The 23540-nt window shown below is 49.3% G+C and overlaps 1 protein-coding gene across 2 annotated transcripts in view; it reads left to right on the plus strand.

Moving 5' to 3' along the window:
* The window catches only part of CHRDL2 (chordin like 2), a 96455-nt gene that overhangs the window by 50005 nt on the left and 22910 nt on the right, over positions 1-23540 (plus strand). For both annotated transcript variants that reach the window (XM_056561082.1, XM_056561083.1), the window contains exon 2: positions 15089-15201. In XM_056561082.1, coding sequence (XP_056417057.1) covers positions 15089-15201 — 113 coding nt within the window. The remainder of the gene's footprint in view (positions 1-15088; positions 15202-23540) is intronic.

A 23540-nucleotide genomic window follows, 5' to 3' on the forward strand; every position in this document is an offset into this window, starting at 1 on the left:
AGTGTACTATAGTGTGCCTCCAGCTGCACTCACAGTGTACTATAGTGTGCCTCCAGCTGCACTCACAGTGTACTATAGTGTGCCTCCAGCTGCACTCACAGTGTACTTTAGTGTGCCTCCAGCTGCACTCACAGTGTACTTTAGTGTGCCCCCAGCTGCACTCACAGTGTATTATAGTGTGCCTCCAGCTGCATTCACAGTGTACTATAGTGTGCCCCCAGCTGCACTCACAGTGTACTATAGTGTGCCCCCAGCTGCACTCACAGTGTACTATAGTGTGCCCCCAGCTGCACTCACAGTGTATTATAGTGTGCCCCCAGCTGCACTCAGTGTATTATAGTGTGCCCCCAGCTGCACTCACAGTGTACTATAGTGTGCCCCCAGCTGCACTCACAGTGTACTATAGTGTGCCTCCAGCTGCACTCACAGTGTACTATAGTGTGCCCCCAGCTGCACTCACAGTGTACTATAGTGTGCCTCCAGCTGCACTCACAGTGTACTATAGTGTGCCTCCAGCTGCACTCACAGTGTACTATAGTGTGCCCCCAGCTGCACTCAGTGTACTATAGTGTGCCTCCAGCTGCACTCACAGTGTACTATAGTGTGCCTCCAGCTGCACTCACAGTGCACTATAGTGTGCACCCAGCTGCACTCACAGTGTACTATAGTGTGCCTCCAGCTGCACTCACAGTGTACTATAGTGTGCCTCCAGCTGCACTCACAGTGTACTATAGTGTGCCTCCAGCTGCACTCACAGTGTACTATAGTGTGCCTCCAGCTGCACTCACAGTGTACTATAGTGTGCCTCCAGCTGCACTCACAGTGTACTATAGTGTGCCCCCAGCTACACTCACAGTGTACTATAGTGTGCCCCCAGCTGCACTCACAGTGTACTATAGTGTGCCTCCAGCTGCACTCACAGTGTACTATAGTGTGCCTCCAGCTGCACTCACAGTGTACTATAGTGTGCCTCCAGCTGCACTCACAGTGTACTATAGTGTGCCTCCAGCTGCACTCACAGTGTACTATAGTGTGCCCCCAGCTGCACTCACAGTGTATTATAGTGTGCCTCCAGCTGCATTCACAGTGTACTATAGTGTGCCCCCAGCTGCACTCACAGTGTATTATAGTGTGCCCCCAGCTGCACTCACAGTGTACTATAGTGTGCCCCCAGCTGCACTCACAGTGTATTATAGTGTGCCCCCAGCTGCACTCAGTGTATTATAGTGTGCCCCCAGCTGCACTCACAGTGTACTATAGTGTGCCCCCAGCTGCACTCACAGTGTACTATAGTGTGCCTCCAGCTGCACTCACAGTGTACTATAGTGTGCCTCCAGCTGCACTCACAGTGTACTATAGTGTGCCCCCAGCTGCACTCAGTGTACTATAGTGTGCCTCCAGCTGCACTCACAGTGTACTATAGTGTGCCTCCAGCTGCACTCACAGTGCACTATAGTGTGCACCCAGCTGCACTCACAGTGTACTATAGTGTGCCTCCAGCTGCACTCACAGTGTACTATAGTGTGCCTCCAGCTGCACTCACAGTGTACTATAGTGTGCCTCCAGCTGCACTCACAGTGTACTATAGTGTGCCTCCATAGCAACCAATCAGATCGCTTCTTTCATTTTTATAAAGGCCTCTGAGAAATCAAAGCAGCGATCTGATTGGTTTCCATAGGCATCTGCACCGCTCTTCCCCAGCACAGGTTTTGATAAATCGGGAGTGATAAATTGGGAGTGTTTTGTCCAATAGAGGACAAAACACTCCCAATAGAGGACAAAACACTCCCAATAGGGGACAAAACACTCCCAATAGGGGAGAAAACACTCCCAATAGGGGACAAAACACTCCCAATAGGAGACAAAACACTCCCAATAGGGGACAAAACGCTCCCGATAGAGGACAAAACACTCCCAATAGAGGACAAAACACTCCCAATAGGGGACAAAACACTCCCAATAGGGGACAAAACACTCCCAATAGGGGACAAAACACTCCCAATAGGGGACAAAACACTCCCAATAGGGGACAAAACACTCCCAATAGAGGAAAAAACACTCTCAATAGGGGACAAAACACTCCCAATAGAGGGGACAAAACACTCCCAATAGAGGGGACAAAACACTCCCAATAGGGGACAAAACACTCCCAATAGGGGACAAAACACTCTCAATAGGGGACAAAACACTCCCAATAGGGGACAAAACACTCCCAATAGAGGGGACAAAACACTCCCAATAGAGGGGACAAAACACTCCCAATAGGGGACAAAACACTCCCAATAGAGGACAAAACACTCCCAATAGAGGACAAAACACTCCCAATAGAGGACAAAACACTCCCAATAGGGGACAAAACACTCCCAATAGGGGACAAAACACTCCCAATAGGGGACAAAACACTCCCAATAGGGGACAAAACACTCCCAATAGGAGACACAACACTCCCAATAGGGGACAAAACACTCCCAATAGGGGAGAAAACACTCCCAATAGGGGACAAAACACTCCCAATAGGGGACAAAACGCTCCCGATAGGGGACAAAACCCTCCCAATAGGGGACAAAACACTCCCAATAGGGGACAAAACACTCCCAATAGGGGACAAAACACTCCCAATAGAGGACAAAACACTCCCAATAGAGGACAAAACACTCCCAATAGGGGACAAAACCCTCCCAATAGAGGACAAAACACTCCCAATAGGGGACAAAACACTCACAATAGGGGGACAAAACGCTCCCAATAGGAGGACAAAACACTCCCAATAGGGGACAAAACACTCCCAATAGGGGACAAAACACTCCCGATAGAGGGGACAAAACACTCCCAATAGAGGACAAAACACTCCCAATAGGAGGACAAAACACTCCCAATAGGGGACAAAACACTCCCAATAGGGGACAAAACACTCCCGATAGAGGGGACAAAACACTCCCAATAGGGGACAAAACACTCCCAATAGGGGACAAAACACTCCCAATAGGGGACAAAACACTCCCAATAGGGGAGAAAACACTCCCAATAGGGGACAAAACACTCCCAATAGGGGACAAAACACTCCCAATAGAGGACAAAACACTCCCAATAGGGGAGAAAACACTCCCAATAGAGGGGACAAAACACTCCCAATAGAGGGGACAAAACACTCCCAATAGGAGACAAAACACTCCCAATAGGAGACAAAACACTCCCAATAGGGGACAAAACACTCCCAATAGAGGACAAAACACTCCCAATAGAGGACAAAACACTCCCAATAGGGGACAAAACACTCCCAATAGGGGACAAAACACTCCCAATAGAGGACAAAACACTCCCAATAGGGGACAAAACACTCCCAATAGAGGACAAAACACTCCCAATAGGGGACAAAACACTCCCAATAGAGGACAAAACACTCCCAATAGAAGACAAAACACTCCCAATAGGGGACAAAACCCTCTCAATAGGGGAGAAAACACTCCCAATAGGGGACAAAACACTCCCAATAGGGGACAAAACACTCCCAATAGGGGACAAAACACTCCCAATAGAAGACAAAACACTCCCAATAGGGGACAAAACACTCCCAATAGAGGACAAAACGCTCCCAATAGGGGACAAAACCCTCTCAATAGGGGAGAAAACACTCCCAATAGGGGACAAAACACTCCCAATAGGGGACAAAACACTCCCAATAGGGGACAAAACGCTCCCGATAGAGGACAAAACACTCCCAATAGGAGGACAAAACACTCCCAATAGGGGACAAAACTGTTACGCCGAGCGCTCATGGGCCCCGCTCCTCCCCGGAGCGCTCGCAGCGTTCTCTCATTCGCAGCGCCCCGGTCAGACCTGCTGACCGGGTGCGCTGCGATATTACTCCCAGCCGGGATGCGATTCGCCATGCGGGACGCGCCCGCTCGCGATGCGCATCTCGGCTCCCGTACCTGTCTCTGCGATTTAAAGGGCCACTGCGCCACTGATTGGCGCAGCAGGCCTAATCAGTATCCTCACCTGTGCACTCCCTATTTATACCTCACTTCCCCTTCACTCCCTCGGATCTTGTTGCCATTGTGCCAGTGAAAGCGTTCCCTTGTGTGTTCCTAGCCTGTGTTCCAGACCTCCTGCCGTTGCCCCTGACTACGATCCTTGCTGCCTGCCCTGACCTTCTGCTATGTCCGACCTTGCTCTTGTCTACTCCCTTGTACCGCGCTTATCTCAGCAGTCAGAGAGGTTGAGCCGTTGCCGGTGGATACGACCTGGTTGCTACCGCCGCTGCAAGACCATTCCGCTTTGCAGCGGGCTCTGGTGAATACCAGTAGCAACTTAGAACCGGTCCACCGACACGGTCCACGTCAATCCCTCTCTGGCACAGAGGATCCACCTCCAGCCAGCCGAATCGTGACAGTAGATCCGGCCATGGATCCCGCTGAGGTCCCGCTGCCAGTTGTCGCCGACCTCACCACGGTGGTCGCCCAGCAGTCGCAACAGATAGCGCAACAAGGCCACCAGCTGTCTCAACTGACCGTGATGCTACAGCAGCTACTACCACAGCTTCAGCAATCATCTCCTCCGCCAGCTCCTGCACCTCCTCCGTAGCGAGTGGCCGCATCCAGCCTCCGATTATCTTTGCCGGATAAATTTGATGGGGACTCTAAGTTTTGCCGTGGCTTTCTTTCACAATGTTCCCTGCACTTGGAGATGATGTCGGACCAGTTTCCAACTGAAAGGTCTAAGGTGGCTTTCGTAGTCAGCCTTCTGTCTGGAAAAGCTCTGTCATGGGCCACACCGCTCTGGGACCGCAATGACCCTGTCACTGCCTCTGTACACTCCTTCTTCACGGAGATTCGAAGTGTCTTTGAGGAACCTGCCCGAGCCTCTTCTGCTGAGACTGCCCTGCTGAACCTGGTCCAGGGTAATTCTTCTGTTGGCGAGTACGCCATCCAATTCCGTACTCTTGCCTCCGAATTATCCTGGAATAACGAGGCCCTCTGCGCGACCTTTAAAAAAGGCCTATCCAGCAACATTAAAGATGTTCTGGCTGCACGAGAAATTCCTGCTAATCTGCATGAACTTATTCATCTGGCCACCCGCATTGACATGCGTTTTTCCGAAAGGCGTCAGGAGCTCCGCCAGGATATGGACTTTGTTCGCACGAGGCGGTTTCTCTCCCCGGCTCCTCTCTCCTCTGGTCCTCTGCAATCCGTTCCTGTGCCTCCCGCCGTGGAGGCTATGCAAGTTGACCGTTCTCGCTTGACACCTCAAGAGAGGACACGACGCCGCATGGAGAACCTTTGCCTGTACTGTGCCGGTACCGAACATCTCTTGAAGGATTGTCCTATCCGTCCTCCCCGCCTGGAAAGACGTACGCTGACTCCGCACAAAGATGAGACAGTTCTTGATGTGAACTCTGCTTCTCCACGTCTTACTGTGCCTGTGCGGATGTCTTCTTCTACCTTCTCCTTCTCAGCTGTGGCCTTCTTGGATTCCGGATCTGCAGGAAATTTTATTTTGGCCTCTCTCATCAACAGGTTCAACATCCCGGTGACCAGTCTCGCCAGACCCCTCTACATCAACTCTGTTAATAATGAAAGATTGGACTGTACCGTGCGTTACCGCACGGAACCCCTCTGAATGTGCATCGGACCCCATCACGAAAAAATTGAATTTTTGGTCCTCTCTAACTGCACTTCAGAAATTCTTCTTGGATTACCGTGGCTTCAACGCCATTCCCCAACCCTTGATTGGACCACAGGGGAAATCAAGAACCTGGGTACTTCTTGCCACAAGGACTGTCTTAAACCTTCTCCCAGTACTCACACTCAAGACCCTGTAGTTCCCCCGGTATCTGGTCTTCCCAAGGCCTATCTGGATTATTTTTTGCAAAAAACAAGCATAGACTTTGCCTCCTCACAGGCCTTATGACTGTCCTATTGACCTCCTCCCGGGTACTACCCCACCCCGGGGCAGAATCTATCCTCTGTCTGATCCGGAGACTCAAGCCATGTCGGAGTACATCCAGGAGAACTTAAAAAAGGGGTTTATCCGCAAGTCCTCCTCTCCTGCCGGAGCTGGATTTTTTTTTGTCTCCAAAAAAGACGGCTCCTTACGTCCTTGCATTGATTACCGCGGACTTAATAAAATCACTGTAAAAAAACGCTACCCCCTACCTCTTATCTCGGAACTCTTTGACCGCCTACGAGGCGCCCACATCTTTACCAAACTGGACTTAAGAGGTGCATATAATCTCATCCGCATCAATGAGGGGGACGAATGGAAGACCGCATTTAACACCAGAGGTGGACACTTTGAGTATCTGGTCATGCCCTTCGGCCTGTGCAACGCCCCTGCCGTCTTCCAAGACTTTGTAAATTAAATTTTTCGTGATCTTCTATATACCTGTGTTGTGGTTTACCTGGACGATATTCTGATTTTTTCTGCCAACTTAGAAGAACACCGCCAGCATGTCCGCATGGTTCTTCAGAGACTTCGGGACAATCAACTTTATGCCAAAATGGAAAAATGTCTCTTTGAATGTCAGTCTCTTCCTTTCCTAGGATACTTAGTCTCTGGCCAGGGATTACAAATGGACCCAGATAAACTATCTGCCGTATTGGATTGGCCACGCCCCTCCGGACTCCGTGCTATCCAACGTTTTTTGGGGTTCGCCAATTATTACAGACAATTTATTCCACACTTTTCCACTATTGTGGCTCCTATCGTGGCTCTAACCAAGAAAAACGCCAATCCTAAGTCCTGGTCTCCCCAAGCGGAAGACGCATTTAAACCTCTCAAGTCTGCCTTTTCTTCTGCTCCCGTACTCTCCAGACCTGATCCATCTAAACCCTTCTTATTGGAGGTAGACGCCTCCTCGGTGGGAGCTGGAGCAGTTCTTCTACAAAAAAATTCTTCCGGGCATGCTGTTACTTGTGTTTTTTTTTCTAGGACCTTCTCTCCGGCGGAGAAAAACTACTCCATTGGTGATCGAGAACTACTGGCCATAAAATTGGCGCTTGAGGAATGGAGGCATCTGCTGGAGGGATCCAAATATCCAGTTATTATATACACTGACCACAAGAATCTCTCTTATCTCCAGTCTGCCCAACGACTGAACCCTCGCCAGGCTAGGTGGTCGTTGTTCTTTGCCCGTTTTAACTTTGAAATCCATTTTCGCCCTGCTGACAAGAACATTAGGGCCGATGCTCTCTCTCGTTCTTCAGATGCCTCTGAAGTGGAAGCTTCCCCGCAACACATTATTCCTCCTGACTGTCTGATCTCCACTTCTCCAGCCTCCATCAGACAAACTCCTCCAGGGAAGACCTTCGTTTCTCCACGCCAGCGTCTCGGGATTCTCAAGGGGGACACTCCTCCCACCTCGCAGGCCATGCTGGCATCAAAAAATCCATCCAACTCATCTCTCGATTTTATTGGTGGCCGACTCTGGAGACTGATGTTGTTGATTTCGTGCGGGCCTGTACTGTCTGTGCCCGGGATAAGACTCCTCGCCAGAAGCCTGCTGGTCTCCTTCATCCTCTGCCTGTTCCTGAACAGCCTTGGTCACAGATTGGTATGGACTTTATTACTGACTTGCCTTTATCCCGTGGCAACACTGTTGTTTGGGTGGTCGTTGATCGATTTTCCAAGATGGCACATTTCATCCCTCTTCCTGGTCTTCCTTCAGCGCCTCAGTTGGCAAAGCAATTTTTTATACACATTTTTCGTCTTCACGGTTTGCCCACGCATATCGACTCGGATAGAGGCGTTCAATTTGTGTCTAAATTCTGGAGGGCTCTCTGTAAGCAGCTCAAGATCAAATTAAACTTCTCTTCTTCTTATCATCCCCAATCCAATGGACAAGTAGAAAGAATTAATCAGGTCCTGGGTGACTATTTACGACATTTTGTTTCCTCCCGCCAGGATGACTGGGCAGATCTTCTACCATGGGCCAAATTCTCATACAATTTCAGAGTCTCCGAATCTTCTGCTAAATCCCCATTCTTCGTGGTGTACGGCCGTCACCCTCTTCCTCCCCTCCCCATTCCCATGCCCTCTGGTTTGCCCGCTGTTGATGAAGTGACTCGAGACCTTTCCACCATATGGAAAGAAACCCAAAATTCTCTTTTACAGGCTTCATCCCGGATGAAAAAATTTGCGCATAAGAAAAGAAGAACTCCCCCCATTTTTGCTCCCGGAGACAAGGTATGGCTCTCCGCTAAGTATGTCCGCTTTCGTGTCCCCAGTTATAAACTGGGACCACGCTATCTTGGTCCTTTCAAAATCTTGTGCCAGATCAACCCTGTCTCTTACAAACTCCTTCTTCCTCCTTCTCTTCGTATTCCCAATGCTTTCCATGTCTCTCTCCTTAAACCACTCATCCTTAACCGCTTCTCTCCCAAAGTTGTTTCTCCCACTCCAGTTTCCGGATCTTCTGACGTCTTTTCGGTGAAGGAGATTCTAGCATCCAAGACGGTCAGAGGTAAAAGATTCTTCTTGGTCGACTGGGAGAATTGCGGCCCTGAGGAGAGATCCTGGGAACCTGAGGACAACATCCTGGACAAAAGTCTTATCCTCAGGTTCTCAGGCTCCAAGAAGAGGGGGAGACCCAAGGGGGGGGGGGTACTGTTATGCCGAGCGCTCCGGGTCCTCGCTCCTCCCCGGAGCGCTCGCAGCGTTCTCTCATTGGCAGCGCCCCGGTCAGACCTGCTGACCGGGTGCGCTGCGATATTACTCCCAGCCGGGATGCGATTCGCGCTGCGGGACGTGCCCGCTCGCGATGCGCATCTCGGCTCCTGTACCTGACCCGTTCCCCGTCTGTGTTGTCCCGGCGCGCGCGGCCCCGCTCCTTAGGGCGCGCGCACGCCGGGTCTCTGCGATTTAAAGGGCCGGTGCGCCACTGATTGGCGCATCAGGTTTTAATCAGTACCTTCACCTGTGCACTTCCCTACTTATACCTCACTTCCCCTGCACTCCCTCGCCGGATCTTGTTGCCATTGTGCCAGTGAAAGCGTTTCCTTGTGTGTTCCTAGCCTGTGTTCCAGACCTCCTGCCATTGCCCCTGACTACGATCCTTGCTGCCTGCCCTGACCTTCTGCTACGTCCGACCTTGCTCTTGTCTACTCCCTTGTACCGCGCTTATCTCAGCAGTCAGAGAGGTTGAGCCGTTGCCGGTGGATACGACCTGGTTACTACCGCCGCTGCAAGACCATCCCGCTTTGCGGCAAGCTCTGGTGAATACCAGTAGCAACTTAGAACCGGTCCACCGACACGGTCCACGCCAATCCCTCTCTGGCACAGAGGATCCACCTCCAGCTAGCCGAATCGTGACAAAAACACTCCCAATAGGAGGACAAAACACTCCCAATAGGGGACAAAACACTCCCGATAGAGGGGACAAAACACTCCCGATAGAGGGGACAAAACACTCCCGATAGAGGGGACCAAACACTCCCGATAGAGGGGACAAAACACTCCCAATAGGGGACAATAGGGGACAAAACACTCCCAATAGGGGAAAAAACACACCCAACAGGGAACAAAACACTCCCAACAGGGGACAACCAGGCTTATGTGCCGGCCCTACCTTGTACACAGGGTCACCCTCAGGGGGTACAGCCGATACCCCAGTAAGGGGCCCAGACTCCTACTGCACCCCCCCCCCTGCAGCAGCCACAGCACAGAATCAGAAGACTCATCAGTGCCTGCAGCCGCCGCTGCTCACTGCCTCTCAGTAAGTGCAGTGCAGAGGACATCAGGAGAAAGTCAAAGCCGCTGAGAGCCCCTGCACCTGAGCCTGCTGGCCAGGCAAGAAGAACAATGGGGGAGGAAGGAAGGGGAAAAATGATGTGGCACAAGGGGTAAGGGGGAATAATTTGGGACAGGGGGATAAAGGAGAAATAAAATGGCACAGGGGATGAAGGGGAGAATGAAATGGTACAGAGGGTGATGAATTTGCACAGAGGGTAATAAAGGAGAAATGAAATGGAACAAGGGGGATCAAGGGGAAATGATGTGACACGGGGGGGGGGTAATAAAGTGGCACAGAGTATAAAGGGGAAGTAAAATGGCACAGGGGAGGTTCAAGGGGGGGATGAAGTTGCATTGGAGGGATAAAGAGAGAGAATAAAGTAGTACGGGGGGGGGGGGGGGGGGTGATAAGGGGTGACTTAACAGCACTGGGAGATCCCACTGTAATATCACTTGTTATCATGTTTTATAGGGGATTACACTCTGGAGTGAGTACAGTATTCAATCATTTAGAAAGATTTTGGAGCCTTTCTTCCCATTAGGGGACATCTCTCAATAGGGGACATCTCTCAATAGGGGACATCTCTCAGTAGGAGGGGACATCTCTCAATAGGGGACATCTCTCAGTAGGAGGGGACATCTCTCAATAGGGGACATCTCTCAATAGGGGACATCTCTCAGTAGGAGGGGACATCTCTCAATAGGGGACATCTCTCAGTAGGGGACATCTCTCAGTAGGGGACATCTCTTAGTAGGGGACATCTTTTCCCTGTGATTTTCTGCTGTTGGGAGATTTTGCTGTACTTGTGGTTTCACATCTTGGTAAGTTTGCACTGTTTGCGCCATTTAAAAAAAAAATGTTTCGCTGGCAAGAATACAGCTCTTGCTGTGCGTCCATCATAAAATCTCCCCCCACATGAAGGGCGGTGGGTAGGTGCTGTGTGCCCGCGCGCCACGTTATTTGGCCAGGCCTGATGGGAGTGCCAAACAAACAGGACATTGAGAGTGTCCGGGGACTGACGGCGGGGAATGGGTGCAGAGCCATGAGCAGACAGGAATGTGCCGCAGCCTAATTCACACGGACGGCGGCGAGGCCTCCCTCCAGGGAAGTGGGGGAGGGGGGGGGGTGGAGGGTCCTTTGTAAAACGTTTCACATGACAGCACGGAATCCTGAGCCTCGCAGGACAATGATGAGAGTGTTCAATGGTGTCTACGGGCGCCGCGCCTTGTGTTTACGACAGGAAAATACGGCTAAAAATAACGTGTAATATACAACGCCGAGCCAAGGACACTGCGACGGGAATACATAGAAAGGCATTACACCCTAGGTCTCCAAACTGTGCACTGCCAGCTGCTGCAAAACTACAACTCCCAGCATGCCCGGACAGCCATTGGCTGTCCGGTCATGCTGGGAGTTGTATTTTTGCAACAGATGGAGGTCCACATTATTATAGTTGTTATCTATATATATAAAACTCAACGTGTGTGTGCATGTGTATGTATGTTCTAGAGATGAGCGAACTTACAGTAAATTCGATTCGTCACAAACTTCTCGGCTCGGCAGTTGATGACTTATCCTGCGTAAATTAGTTCAGCCTTCAGGTGCTCCGGTGGGCTGGAAAAGGTGGATACATTCCTAGGAAAGAGTCTCCAGCCCACCGGAGCACCGGAAAGCTGAACTAATTTATGCAGGAAAAGTCATCAACTGCCGAGCCGAGAAGTTCGTGCCGAATCGAATTTACTGTAAGTTCACTCATCTCTAGTATGTTCCACAAAAACTTCCAAAATATATTAACATGATATTTACATGAAAGTTGGCACACATGTTACTTATATGTCACCAACAAACATAGGATAGGTGATTTAACCCTTACTCATCCCCATTTGCCAGGGGCGGGGTTTATGTTTAAAGTCCCATACAAGTCAATGGGAAATATATGTTACTGCATAACTTCCAAACGGCTGGAGATATTTCCATAATACTTGGTCACATGTTACTTATATGTCCACTTAAAATATAGGATACTTAATTTAACCCTTAACTACCCCCATTTGGAAGGGTCGATGTCCCATGCAAATCAATGGGAAATGTATGTTCCCATATAACGTCCGTACGGCTGGAGATATTTCAATACCTGGTCACATATTACGGGTCAGGATAGGAGGTCGGGATAGGAGGACAGGATAGGAGGACGGGATAGGAGGACAGGATAGGAGGACAGGATAGGAGGTCGGGATAGGAGGACAGGATAGGAGGACAGGATAGGAGGACGGGATAGGAGGACAGGATAGGAGGACAGGATAGGAGGACGGGATAGGAGGACAGGATAGGAGGACAGGATAGGAGGACGGGATAGGAGGACAGGATAGGAGGACGGGATAGGAGGACGGGATAGGATGACAGGATAGGAGGACGGGATAGGAGGACAGGATAGGAGGACGGGATAGGAGGAGGGGATAGGAGGACGGGATAGGAGGACAGGATAGGAGGACAGGATAGGAGGACGGGATAGGAGGACAGGATAGGAGGACAGGATAGGAGGACAGGATAGGAGGACGGGATAGGAGGACAGGATAGGAGGACAGGATAGGAGGACGGGATAGGAGGACAGGATAGGAGGACAGGATAGGAGGACGGGATAGGAGGAGAGGATAGGAGGTCGAGATTGGAGGAGGGGATAGGAGGTCGAGATTGGAGGACGGGATAGGAGGTCGAGATTGGAGGACGGGATAGGAGGATGGGATAGGAGGTCAGGTTAGGAGGACGGGATAGGAGGTTGGGACAGGAGGACGGGATGTGGGTTTGGGATATGACAACAATATATGAGCAGTATTATAGTAGATATATTCTTGTATATAGGAGCAGTATTATAGTAGTTATATTCTTGTATATAGGAAGCAGTATTATAGTAGTTATATTCTTGTATATAGGGGACAGTATTATAATAGTTATATTCTTGTATATAGGGGACAGCATTATAGTAGTTATATTCTTGTATATAGGGGACAGTATTATAATAGTTATACTCTTGTATATAGGGAACAGTATTATAGTAGTTATATTCTTGTATATAGGAGCAGTATTATAGTAGATATATTCTTGTATATAGGAGCAGTATTATAGTAGTTATATTCTTGTATATAGGAGCAGTATTATAGTAGTTATATTCTTTTATATAGGAGGCAGTATTATAGTAGTTATATTCTTGTATATAGGAGCAGTATTATAGTAGTTATATTCTTGTATATAGGAGCAGTATTATAGTAGTTATATTCTTGTATATAGGAGCAGTATTATAGTATTTATATTCTTGTATATAGGAGCAGTATTATAGTAGTTATATTCTTGTATATAGGAGGCAGTATTATAGTAGTTATATTCTTGTATATAGGAGGCAGTATTAGAGTAGTTATATTCTTATATATAGGAGCAGTATTATAGTAGTTATATTCTTGTATATAGGAGCAGTATTATAGTAGTTATATTCTTGTATATAGGAGCAGTATTATAGTAGTTATATTCTTGTATATAGGGGGCAGTGTTATAGTAGTTATATTCTTGTATATAGGAGCAGTATTATAGTAGTTATATTCTTGTATATAGGAGCAGTATTATAGTAGTTATATTCTTGTATATAGGAGCAGTATTATAGTAGTTATATTCTTGTATATAGGAGCAGTATTATAGTAGTTATATTCTTGTATATAGGAGCAGTATTATAGTAGTTGTATTCTTGTATATAGGAGCAGTATTATAGTAGTTATATTCTTGTATATAGGTGCAGTATTATAGTAGTTATATTCTTGTATATAGGAGCAGTATTATAGTAGTTATATTCTTGTACATAGGGGTCAATAGTGTTCATATTTATACACCAAATATGATGGATCATGGGGAAACATCAGTTTATATATATGTTTGTCCAGGTAAATACCTTTGTGAACAGGACCACAAACCTGAAGTTTTTTCAGCTGTCACTCAATATTAGCAAATATCTCTATACAGTTTTGCTACAAGGTCCAGGAATCTTGGTCACTTCCATACATGCTCAGTAACTACAACTGGTGGACCCCATTCCTCTTATGGATTATAAATGTGGAACTATTTCTGGAGTCACCCATGTTCCTTCCATTGGATTATGAACCTTTGGAATATAAATTACCATGATGTCATTTCCTCTGGATTACAGCTCTGTGGATTATAACCATACTCTTTCCTATGGAATTAATGCTCTTCTGCTGGTTTCTGGATTATTAAATCGTCGATATACCCTATGGACAAAGATCTTGGCATGGTGGATTACAAGAGTCAACCCAATTGTTCCGAATCATGGGAATTTTATCCATTATCAAGGAATTTGCTAGACATGGAGGAGGCTCTTCGGACGCTCTACACTGAGTCTACGTGAGTCCAATGGACATGTGAGAATTAAGGAGATGATGGAAATTATGGAGGTCAACATTACCCAGTCCTATCATTAGACCAATTTATATCGGAAGACTGGGAGGAGAAGATTGTTGTTGGTGCCATCTTTCATCTTGTGAACTTGTACTTCAAAACCATGAAAAACACAATTGGTGGCCAAGACTTTTATTTTATTATTAAAAGGGTACTCCGCCCCTAGACATCTTATCCTCAATCCAAAGTATAGGGGATACTGGTGATCTCAGCTGCGGCACCCAAGACATCCGGTGCACGGAGCGAACTTTACTCCGTGCAGGATGACTGGCGATGCGGGGCTGAGGCTCGTGATGTCACGGGCACGCCCCGCTTCTGCCGTCACGGCCACACCCCCTCAATGCAAGTCTATGGGAGGGGGCGTGACTGTTGCAACACCCCCTTCCATAGACTTGCATTGAAGGGGCGTGACTGTGACATCACGAGCGGGGTGTGTATGTGATGTCACGAGCCTCCGGCGCTGCACCCAACGCTTAAAACGAATGCCGGGTGCAGCAGGGAGATCACGGGGGTCCCGCCGCTGGGGACCCCCACGATCAGACATCTTATCCTCTATCCTTTGGATAGGGGATAAGACTTTCTAGGGGTGGAGTACCCCTTTAAGTCATTATTATGTATTTTGTGTCCGCCAAGAATCACAAATTGCAATATGCATCACTGGACCCCCCTGTAGTACATCTGGTAGTGGTCAGGTTATGTTGGGGGTTGTAGTGTCCTGTATATAGAATACGATAGAGTTGTATCATGGTCTGGTCCTGTGGTCAGTAATGTCAGAGGTTGTAGTGTTCAAGTATTGAGCATAAAGAGATTTTATATAGGATCGTGTCCATTGCTCGTCATGCTGGGATGTGTAGTACCTAATGTGTGAAAGTGATTTTTTTTAATCATTGTTAATTTCAGGTCCAGATATATTCTGTATATTTCATGGGAAGAAGTACGGCCCAGGAGAAAGCTGGCATCCTTACCTCGAACCTCAAGGAGTGGTGTATTGCATACGTTGCACATGTTCCGAGGTATGTCTGTCCACTCTATGTTGGTGAAGGAAAGTTTCTTTTTCTAAGAATAGACCATATAAGCATGCAGAAGAGTACTAAAGATCCTTGGGGTGCCTATGATAATGTACAATATGGCTTAATAGTGGTGTATCCCCCTGCTGTACACTAAACAGGATCAGGGGTCAAGTCCTGGGAAAAAGGTGTGGGTACTTAAAGGGGTTCTCTGCCCCTAGACATCTTATTCCTTATCCAAAGGCTAGGGGATAAGATGTCTGATCGTGGGAGTCCGACTGCTGGGAACCCCCGTGATCTCCGTGCTGCACCCAGCGTTCGTTTAGAGCGTCTGGTGCAGCGTCGGAGGCTCGTGACCTCACGGCCACGCCCCCTCAATGCAAGTCTATGGGAGCCTCCGCCCCCCCTAACGCCAGTCATCCGGCACGGAGCACTGGGTGTCTGGGGTGCCGCAGCAGAGATGGGGGGGGTCCATTGGATAGGGGGTCCATTGGATAGGGATTAAGATGTCTAGGGGCGGATTTCTAGGGGCGGAGTACCACTTTAAGATTTCCACTCAAGGACTGGACCTGCAGGACTGCTGCTAATTGGAACAGTGTTCCTGTTGTGAAAAAAGTGCAGGGACTCTGTTTCCATGTGTTCCTGCAGGACTTGAGCCCTGGACAGTACATATTTACAGTGGAGCAAAAAAGTATTTAGTCAGCCCCCAATTGTACAAGTTCTCCCCCTTATAAAGATGAGACGCCTGTAATTTCCATCACAGGTTATCACCTCAACTATGAGAGACAGAATGAGAAAAAAATCCATAAAATCACATTGTCTGATTTTTAAAGGATTTATGTGTAAATTATGGTGGAAAATAAGTATTTGGTCAATAACAAAAGTTCATCCCAATACTTTGTTATATCCCCTTTGCTGGCAATGACAGAGGTCACATGTCTTCTGTCTTCACACTGTTGCTGGTATTTTGGCCCATTCCTCCATGCAGATCTCCTTTAGAGCAGTGATGTTTTGGGGCTATCGCTGGGCAACACAGATTTTCAACTCCCTCCAAAGATTTTCTATGGGGTTGAGATCTGAAGACTGGCTAGGCCACTCCAGGACCTTGAAATGCTTCTTACGAAGCCACTTCTTCATTGCCCAGGCGATGTGTTTGGGATCATTGTCATGCTGAAAGACCCAGCCACGTTTCATCTTCAATGCCCTTGCTGATAGAAGAGGTTTTCACTCAAAATCTCACGATACATGGCCCCATTCATTCTTTCCTTTACACGGATCAGTCGTCCTGGTTCCTTGGCAGAAAAACAGCCCCAAAGCATGATGTTTCCACCCCCATGCTTCACAGTAGGTATGGTGTTCTTTGGATGCCACTCAGCATTCTTTCTCCTCCAAACATGATGAGTTGAGTTTTTAACAAAAAGCTCTACTTTGGTTTCATATGACCATATGACATTCTCCCAATCCTCTTCTGGATCATCCAAATGCTATCTAGCAAACTTCAGACGGGCCCGGACATGTACTGGCTTAAGCAGGGGGACACGTCTGGCACTACATGATTTGATATGGTGTAGTGTGTTACTGATGGTAGCCTTTATTACTTTTGTCCCAGCTCTCTGAAGGTCATTTACTATGTCCCCTGTGTGGTTCTGGGATTTTTGCTCACCGTTCTTGTGATCATTTTGACACCACAGGGTGAGATCTTGTGTGGAGCCCCAGATCGATGGAGATTATCAGTGTCTTGTATGTCTTCCATTTTCTAATAATTGCTCTATGCCTATTGCAGATTGAGTCTTCCCAGCCTGGTGCAGGTCTACAATTTTGTTTCTGGTGTCCTTTGACAGCTCTTTGGTCTTGGCCATAGGGGAGTTTGGAGTGTGATTGTTTGAGGTTGTGGACAGGTGTCTTTTATACTGATAAGTTCAAACAGGAGCCATTAATACAGGTAACGAGTGGAGGACAGAGGAGACTCTTAAAGAAGAAGTTACAGGTCTGTGAGAGGCAGAAATCTTTCTTGTTTGTAGGTGCCCAAATACTTATTTTCCATCATAATTTGCAAATAAATTGTCACGATGCCGGCTGGCAGGAGGTGGATCCTCTGTGCCAGAGAGGGATAGCGAGGACCGTGCTAGTGGACCGGTTCTAAGACACTACAGGTTTTCACCAGAGCCCGCCGCAAAGCGGGATGGTCTTGCTGCGGCGGTAGTGACCAGGTCGTATCCACTAGCAACGGCTCACCTCTCTGGCTGCTGAAGATAGGCGAGGTACAAGGGAGTAGGCAGAAGCAAAGTCGGACGTAGCAGAAGGTCGGGGGCAGGCGGCAAGGTTCGTAGTCAGGGGAGATAGCAAAGTTCTGGTACACAGGGTATAAACACACAAAAACGCTTTCACTAGGCTCTAGGGCAACAAGATCCGGCAAGGAAGTGCAAGGGAGGAGACTAGATATAGCCAGGAAACAGATGGGAACCAATTAAGCTAATTGGGCCAGGCACCAATCATTGGTGCACTGGCCCTTTAAGTCTCAGGGAGCTGGCGCGCGCGCGCCCTAGAGAGCGGAGCCGCGCGCGCCAGCACATGACCGCAGGAGACGGGAACGGGTAAGTGACCTGGGATGCGATTCGCGAGCGGGCGCGTCCCGCTGTGCGAATCGCATCCCCAACGGCCATGACAGGGCAGCGCTCCCGGTCAGCGCTGACCGGGGAGCTGCAGGGAGAAAGGCGCCGTGAGCGCTCCGGGGAGGAGCGGGGACCCGGAGCGCTAGGCGTAACAGTACCCCCCCCCCTTAGGTCTCCCCTTCTCTTTATCGGGTAACTGCCTCCCCTGGGATGAGGACACCGGGAAAGGAAGGAGGGATTCCTCAACGGCAGGCAGAACCGCAGGAGTAGGAATGGGGAGAGAGGGCAGAGGGCGAGACCTGGCACGGGGCAGTGTGACACCAGGACGAGGGCCATGAGGGGACACAGAAGCTTGCCTGGGAGGGGGGGAGGGGCATTTCCTGTGGCAGGCAGAGTCCTTAATGACCTTAGGGGGACCGGATACAGGAGGAACCACAGAGTTACGGCAAGGGTTACTGGGAACCGGTTTTAGACAGTTCTTGGCACAAGAGGACCCCCAACTCTTGATCTCCCCAGTGGACCAATCCAGGGTTGGGGAATGAAGTTGAAGCCAGGGAAGTCCAAGGAGAATTTCCGAGGTGCAATTGGGGAGGACCAAAAGTTCAATCCTCTCGTGATGAGATCCGATGCTCATAAGAAGGGACTCCGTGCGGAAACGTATGGTACAGTCCAACCTGGCTCCGTTGACCGCGGAGATGCGGAGTGGCTTGACAAGACGGGTCACCGGAATATGGAATTTATTCACAAAGGACTCCCGAATAAAATTCCCAGAAGCTCCAGAGTCCAGACAGGCCACGGCTGAGAGGGGAGAGCTGGCTGAAGTGGAAATCCGAACAGGTACCTTGAGACGTGGAGAAGCCGACTTGGCATCAAGAGACGCCACACCCACGAGAGCTGAGTGTGAGCGTGCGTTTCCCAAACGTGGAGGACGGATTGGGCAATCCACCAGAAAATGTTCAGTACTGGCACAGTACAAACAAAGATTCTCTTCCTTACGGCGATTCCTCTCTTCCAGGGTCAGGCGAGACCGATCCACTTGCATGGCCTCCTCGGCGGGAGGCCTAGGCGCAGATTGCAGTGGAGACTGTGGGAGAGGTGGCCAGAGATCTAAGTCTTTTTCCTGGCGGAGCTCTTGATGCCTCTCAGAAAAACGCATGTCAATGCGAGTGGCTAGATGAATGAGTTCATGTAGATTAGCAGGAGTCTCTCGTGCGGCCAGAACATCTTTAATGTTGCTGGATAGGCCTTTTTTAAAGGTCGCGCAGAGAGCCTCATTATTCCAGGAAAGTTCAGAAGCAAGAGTACGGAATTGTATGGCGTACTCGCCAACGGAGGAATTACCCTGGACCAGGTTCAGCAGGGCAGTCTCAGCAGAAGAGGCTCGGGCAGGTTCCTCAAAGACACTTCGAATTTCCGAGAAGAAGGAGTGTACAGAGGCAGTGACGGGGTCATCACGGTCCCAGAGCGGTGTGGCCCATGACAGGGCTTTTCCAGACAGAAGGCTGACTACGAAAGCCACCTTAGACCTTTCAGTAGGAAACTGATCCGACATCATCTCCAGATGCAGGGAACATTGGGAAAGAAAGCCACGGCAAAACTTAGAGTCCCCATTAAATTTGTCCGGCAAGGACAGGCGGAGGCTAGGAGTGGCCACTCGCTGCGGAAGAGGTGCAGGAGCTGGCGGAGGAGATGGTTGCTGCTGCTGTAGCTGAGACTGAATCTGCTGTAGCTGCGACTGGAGTTGCTGAGTCATGGTGGTCAAGTACGACAGCTGGTGATCTTGTTGGGCAATCTGTCGGGCTTGCTGGGCGACCAGTGTGGGGAGGTCGGCGACAACAGGCAGAGGAACTTCAGCGGGATCCATGGCCGGATCTACTGTCACGATGCCGGCTGGCAGGAGGTGGATCCTCTGTGCCAGAGAGGGATAGCGAGGACCGTGCTAGTGGACCGGTTCTAAGACACTACAGGTTTTCACCAGAGCCCGCCGCAAAGCGGGATGGTCTTGCTGCGGCGGTAGTGACCAGGTCGTATCCACTAGCAACGGCTCACCTCTCTGGCTGCTGAAGATAGGCGAGGTACAAGGGAGTAGGCAGAAGCAAAGTCGGACGTAGCAGAAGGTCGGGGGCAGGCGGCAAGGTTCGTAGTCAGGGGAGATAGCAAAGTTCTGGTACACAGGGTATAAACACACAAAAACGCTTTCACTAGGCTCTAGGGCAACAAGATCCGGCAAGGAAGTGCAAGGGAGGAGACTAGATATAGCCAGGAAACAGATGGGAACCAATTAAGCTAATTGGGCCAGGCACCAATCATTGGTGCACTGGCCCTTTAAGTCTCAGGGAGCTGGCGCGCGCGCGCCCTAGAGAGCGGAGCCGCGCGCGCCAGCACATGACCGCAGGAGACGGGAACGGGTAAGTGACCTGGGATGCGATTCGCGAGCGGGCGCGTCCCGCTGTGCGAATCGCATCCCCAACGGCCATGACAGGGCAGCGCTCCCGGTCAGCGCTGACCGGGGAGCTGCAGGGAGAAAGGCGCCGTGAGCGCTCCGGGGAGGAGCGGGGACCCGGAGCGCTAGGCGTAACATAAATTCTTTAAAAATCAATGTGATTTATGGATTTTTTTTATGAAAATTACAACCTCTCATCTTTATAAGTGGGAGAGCACAATTGGGGGCTAACTAAATACTTTTTTGCCCCACTGTAGGTGGCTAAAGACTAAGAACCACCCCATAGCTATAAGCCACAAACCAATAGCTGGTAACCAACAACCATCAGTCAACAGATGCTGAGCAACCAGCTAATATATGATCCTTGCCAAAGAGCAGATGGTAACAGCCAACTCATACCTCTAAAGTACCCACCAATAGCTTTTACCAACCAACAAAGAGCAGACACCCACCAGTGAGTATCTGGTAACCAAATCTGTGTCCCACCAAAAGGTGATACTCACCAGTGTGTAGCTGATAAACCACCAATAGGTAGAAACCACTAGTCAAGAGCTTTTAACCAACAACCACCACCCAACAGATGGTGACCAACAACCACCACCCAACAAATGGTGACCAACAACCACCACCCAATGGTGACCAACAACCACCACCCAACAAATGGTGATCAACAACCACCACCCAATGGGGACCAACAACCACCACCCAACAGATGGTGACTGTAAGTCTATGGAGGGGGCGTGACTGCTGCCACGCCCCCTCCCATTGACTTGCATTGAGGGGTGTGGCCTTGATGTCATGAGGGGTGTAAACTGACGCCAGCAGTGCGAAAACAGTGTTCGGAACATTTACTTCCGAACGCTGGCCAGTGGAGTACCTTTTTAACAACCAACCCATAGCTGGAAACCACCCACCAAATGCAAGTGACCAATAACCCTCAACCAATAGGTGGTGACCAAAACCATCAATCTGTAGTAAAAAATCAACCCCAAGCTCGAAACTGCTGCAGATCCGAAACCACCAAAAATCCACCAGTACTCAATTCAATTCCCAGAATGCATTGCTTTCCCTCAGCTCCTCATCGCCCTGCCCGCTCCCCTATCACACAGCATTCCTGCCAGTACCCTGCCCAGAGCTATTGCAGCACCTGCTGTAATCATTTCCTGTCTGCTCCTCTGTCTGTGTCATTGCTCATCACGAGACAGCATGCTGTATCCACACCTCATTCTTCCTTAAATGTCCCAATAAAGATGTATATGTGTATATGACAGGGAGATGGTGATGTAGGCTGTAGCGGCTGGTCAGAGGGAATGACATCACTCAAGGGGCGGAGCTAGAGCTCAGAGACCCTATCCAGCCACGCCTCCTGAGGCAGCAAATGATTATGCGTTGTCTTAGGAGTGAAGGAGGAGTCGGGGAGCTGCTGAGACAATATCACACTGACAATGAGAGGACTACACAACTTCCTGCTGAGACAACATGGCACTGACAATAAGAGAGATACACAACTTACAGTCAGGAGTAAGGGAGGAGCCTGCGAGCGGCTGAGACAACACCACACTGACAATGAGAGGTCTACATAACATCCTGTCAGGGGTAAATCATGCAAAAACACGCTGAAGCCAGTACAATTTGTTATATCAGTATATTAGTGAGTTATATACCGTATTTATTGTTGTATAACACACAAAAACGTGCAGAAACCCTACCTACGTGTTGTATGCCGATAAATCATTTCCTAGGGTGTCCAAGTCCTGGGTGTCGCATCAGCAGCCGCAGCTGGTTCCTGTTCTAAAGCGGCCAGGCTGCTGATCTTAAACAAGGAGCCTGCGCTGCGACCACTTTAAAGGGGTACTCCCGTGGCCCCAGCATTCTAAACATTTTGTTCAGAACGTTTGAAGCGGACGGCCGTGATCGCGACGTCACGGCCACGCCCCTCATGATGTCACACCACACCCCCTCCATTCAGGTCTATGGGAGGGGGCGTGAACGCCCCCTCCCATAGACATGAATGGAGGGGGGGTGGCGTGACGTCACGATTACGGTCACCCGCTCCAAGCGTTCTCCAAGCGTCACGTTTAAAACGCTGGGGCATGGGAGTACCCCTTTAAATCAGTGACCAGTGGAGCCTGCCGGAACTGACCCTGCCGTAGTGCTGAGGAGCTGGCAGAGGACGTCATTTGTCATTGTTTCACTGACCGAACAGCCCGGCAAGAGCCGCCGCCTGAGCGTGTCCAGGGGAAAAAAGCAGGGAAAGGTCTGGCACTGGGGGAGGGGAAATGTGGAGGGTTAAAAAATATGGCACTGGGGGGGGAAATGTGGAGGGTGAAAAGATATATATGTGGTGCCGGGAGAGTAACGGTAACAGGGGTGTTGCAGTGGTAGTATAGGGTCTGGTGGTATTAACTCTTGAATGTCGTGATGCCAGGGTGAGGTTTCCTCCATAGTAATATAGTAATGTTCCTACCGCCAACCGTCTCACAAATGGCGGGGAAAAATAACGGAATGTCCACAGCAGATTTCAGGAATAAAAACTGAAGAAACTTTACTTGCGGAATTTATGAAACAGTCTTTGACATAACAGTCTTTTCAAGAGTGAACCGGGATACAGGTTCCTCACAGGTTTGCTGGGACCTGGAAGCAATGAGCTTTGATGCAGGCCGCTGCGCTACTAATTTAGAAGATTTGAGCTGGTAGTAGTCACACAGGATTTGATAGATGGAGCTTTGAGTAACTCACGTTTAGTGGCTGCAGGTTCTTAGGCTTTGGGCCTAGATGAATTGAATTGAGATGATTGTGCAGGAACTAAGAGCTAAGAGAGTGAATTGATTGACTACATGGACTAAGCTCATTGGTCAGCAAACCTGTAAGTCCTGAACCCAGTGAACTCAGGGTACATCACATGACCTCTATGGTCCTTGAACATTTTATACATCACAATCGTTCATCATGTGACCACTAAGGTCCTGTACATATACTTTATATACATTAAAGTTGGGGGAATAATGTGGATTAAAGGGATACTCCACTGGCCAGCCTTCTGGCAGCATTTGGAACTAGAGATGAGCGAACTTACAGTAAATTTGATTCGTCACGAACTTCTCAGCTCGGCAGTTGATGACTTATCCTGCATAAATAAGTTCAGCCTTCAGGTGCTCCGGTGGGCTGGAAAAGGTGGATACAGTCCTAGGAAAGAGCCTCCTAGGACTGTATCCACCTTTTCCAGCCCACGGGAGCACCTGAAAGCTGAACTAATTTATGCAGGATAAGTCATCAACTGCCGAGCCGAG

The sequence above is a fragment of the Hyla sarda genome, chromosome 2 (assembly GCF_029499605.1).
Source record: "Hyla sarda isolate aHylSar1 chromosome 2, aHylSar1.hap1, whole genome shotgun sequence".
Classification (NCBI taxonomy): domain Eukaryota; kingdom Metazoa; phylum Chordata; class Amphibia; order Anura; family Hylidae; genus Hyla; species Hyla sarda.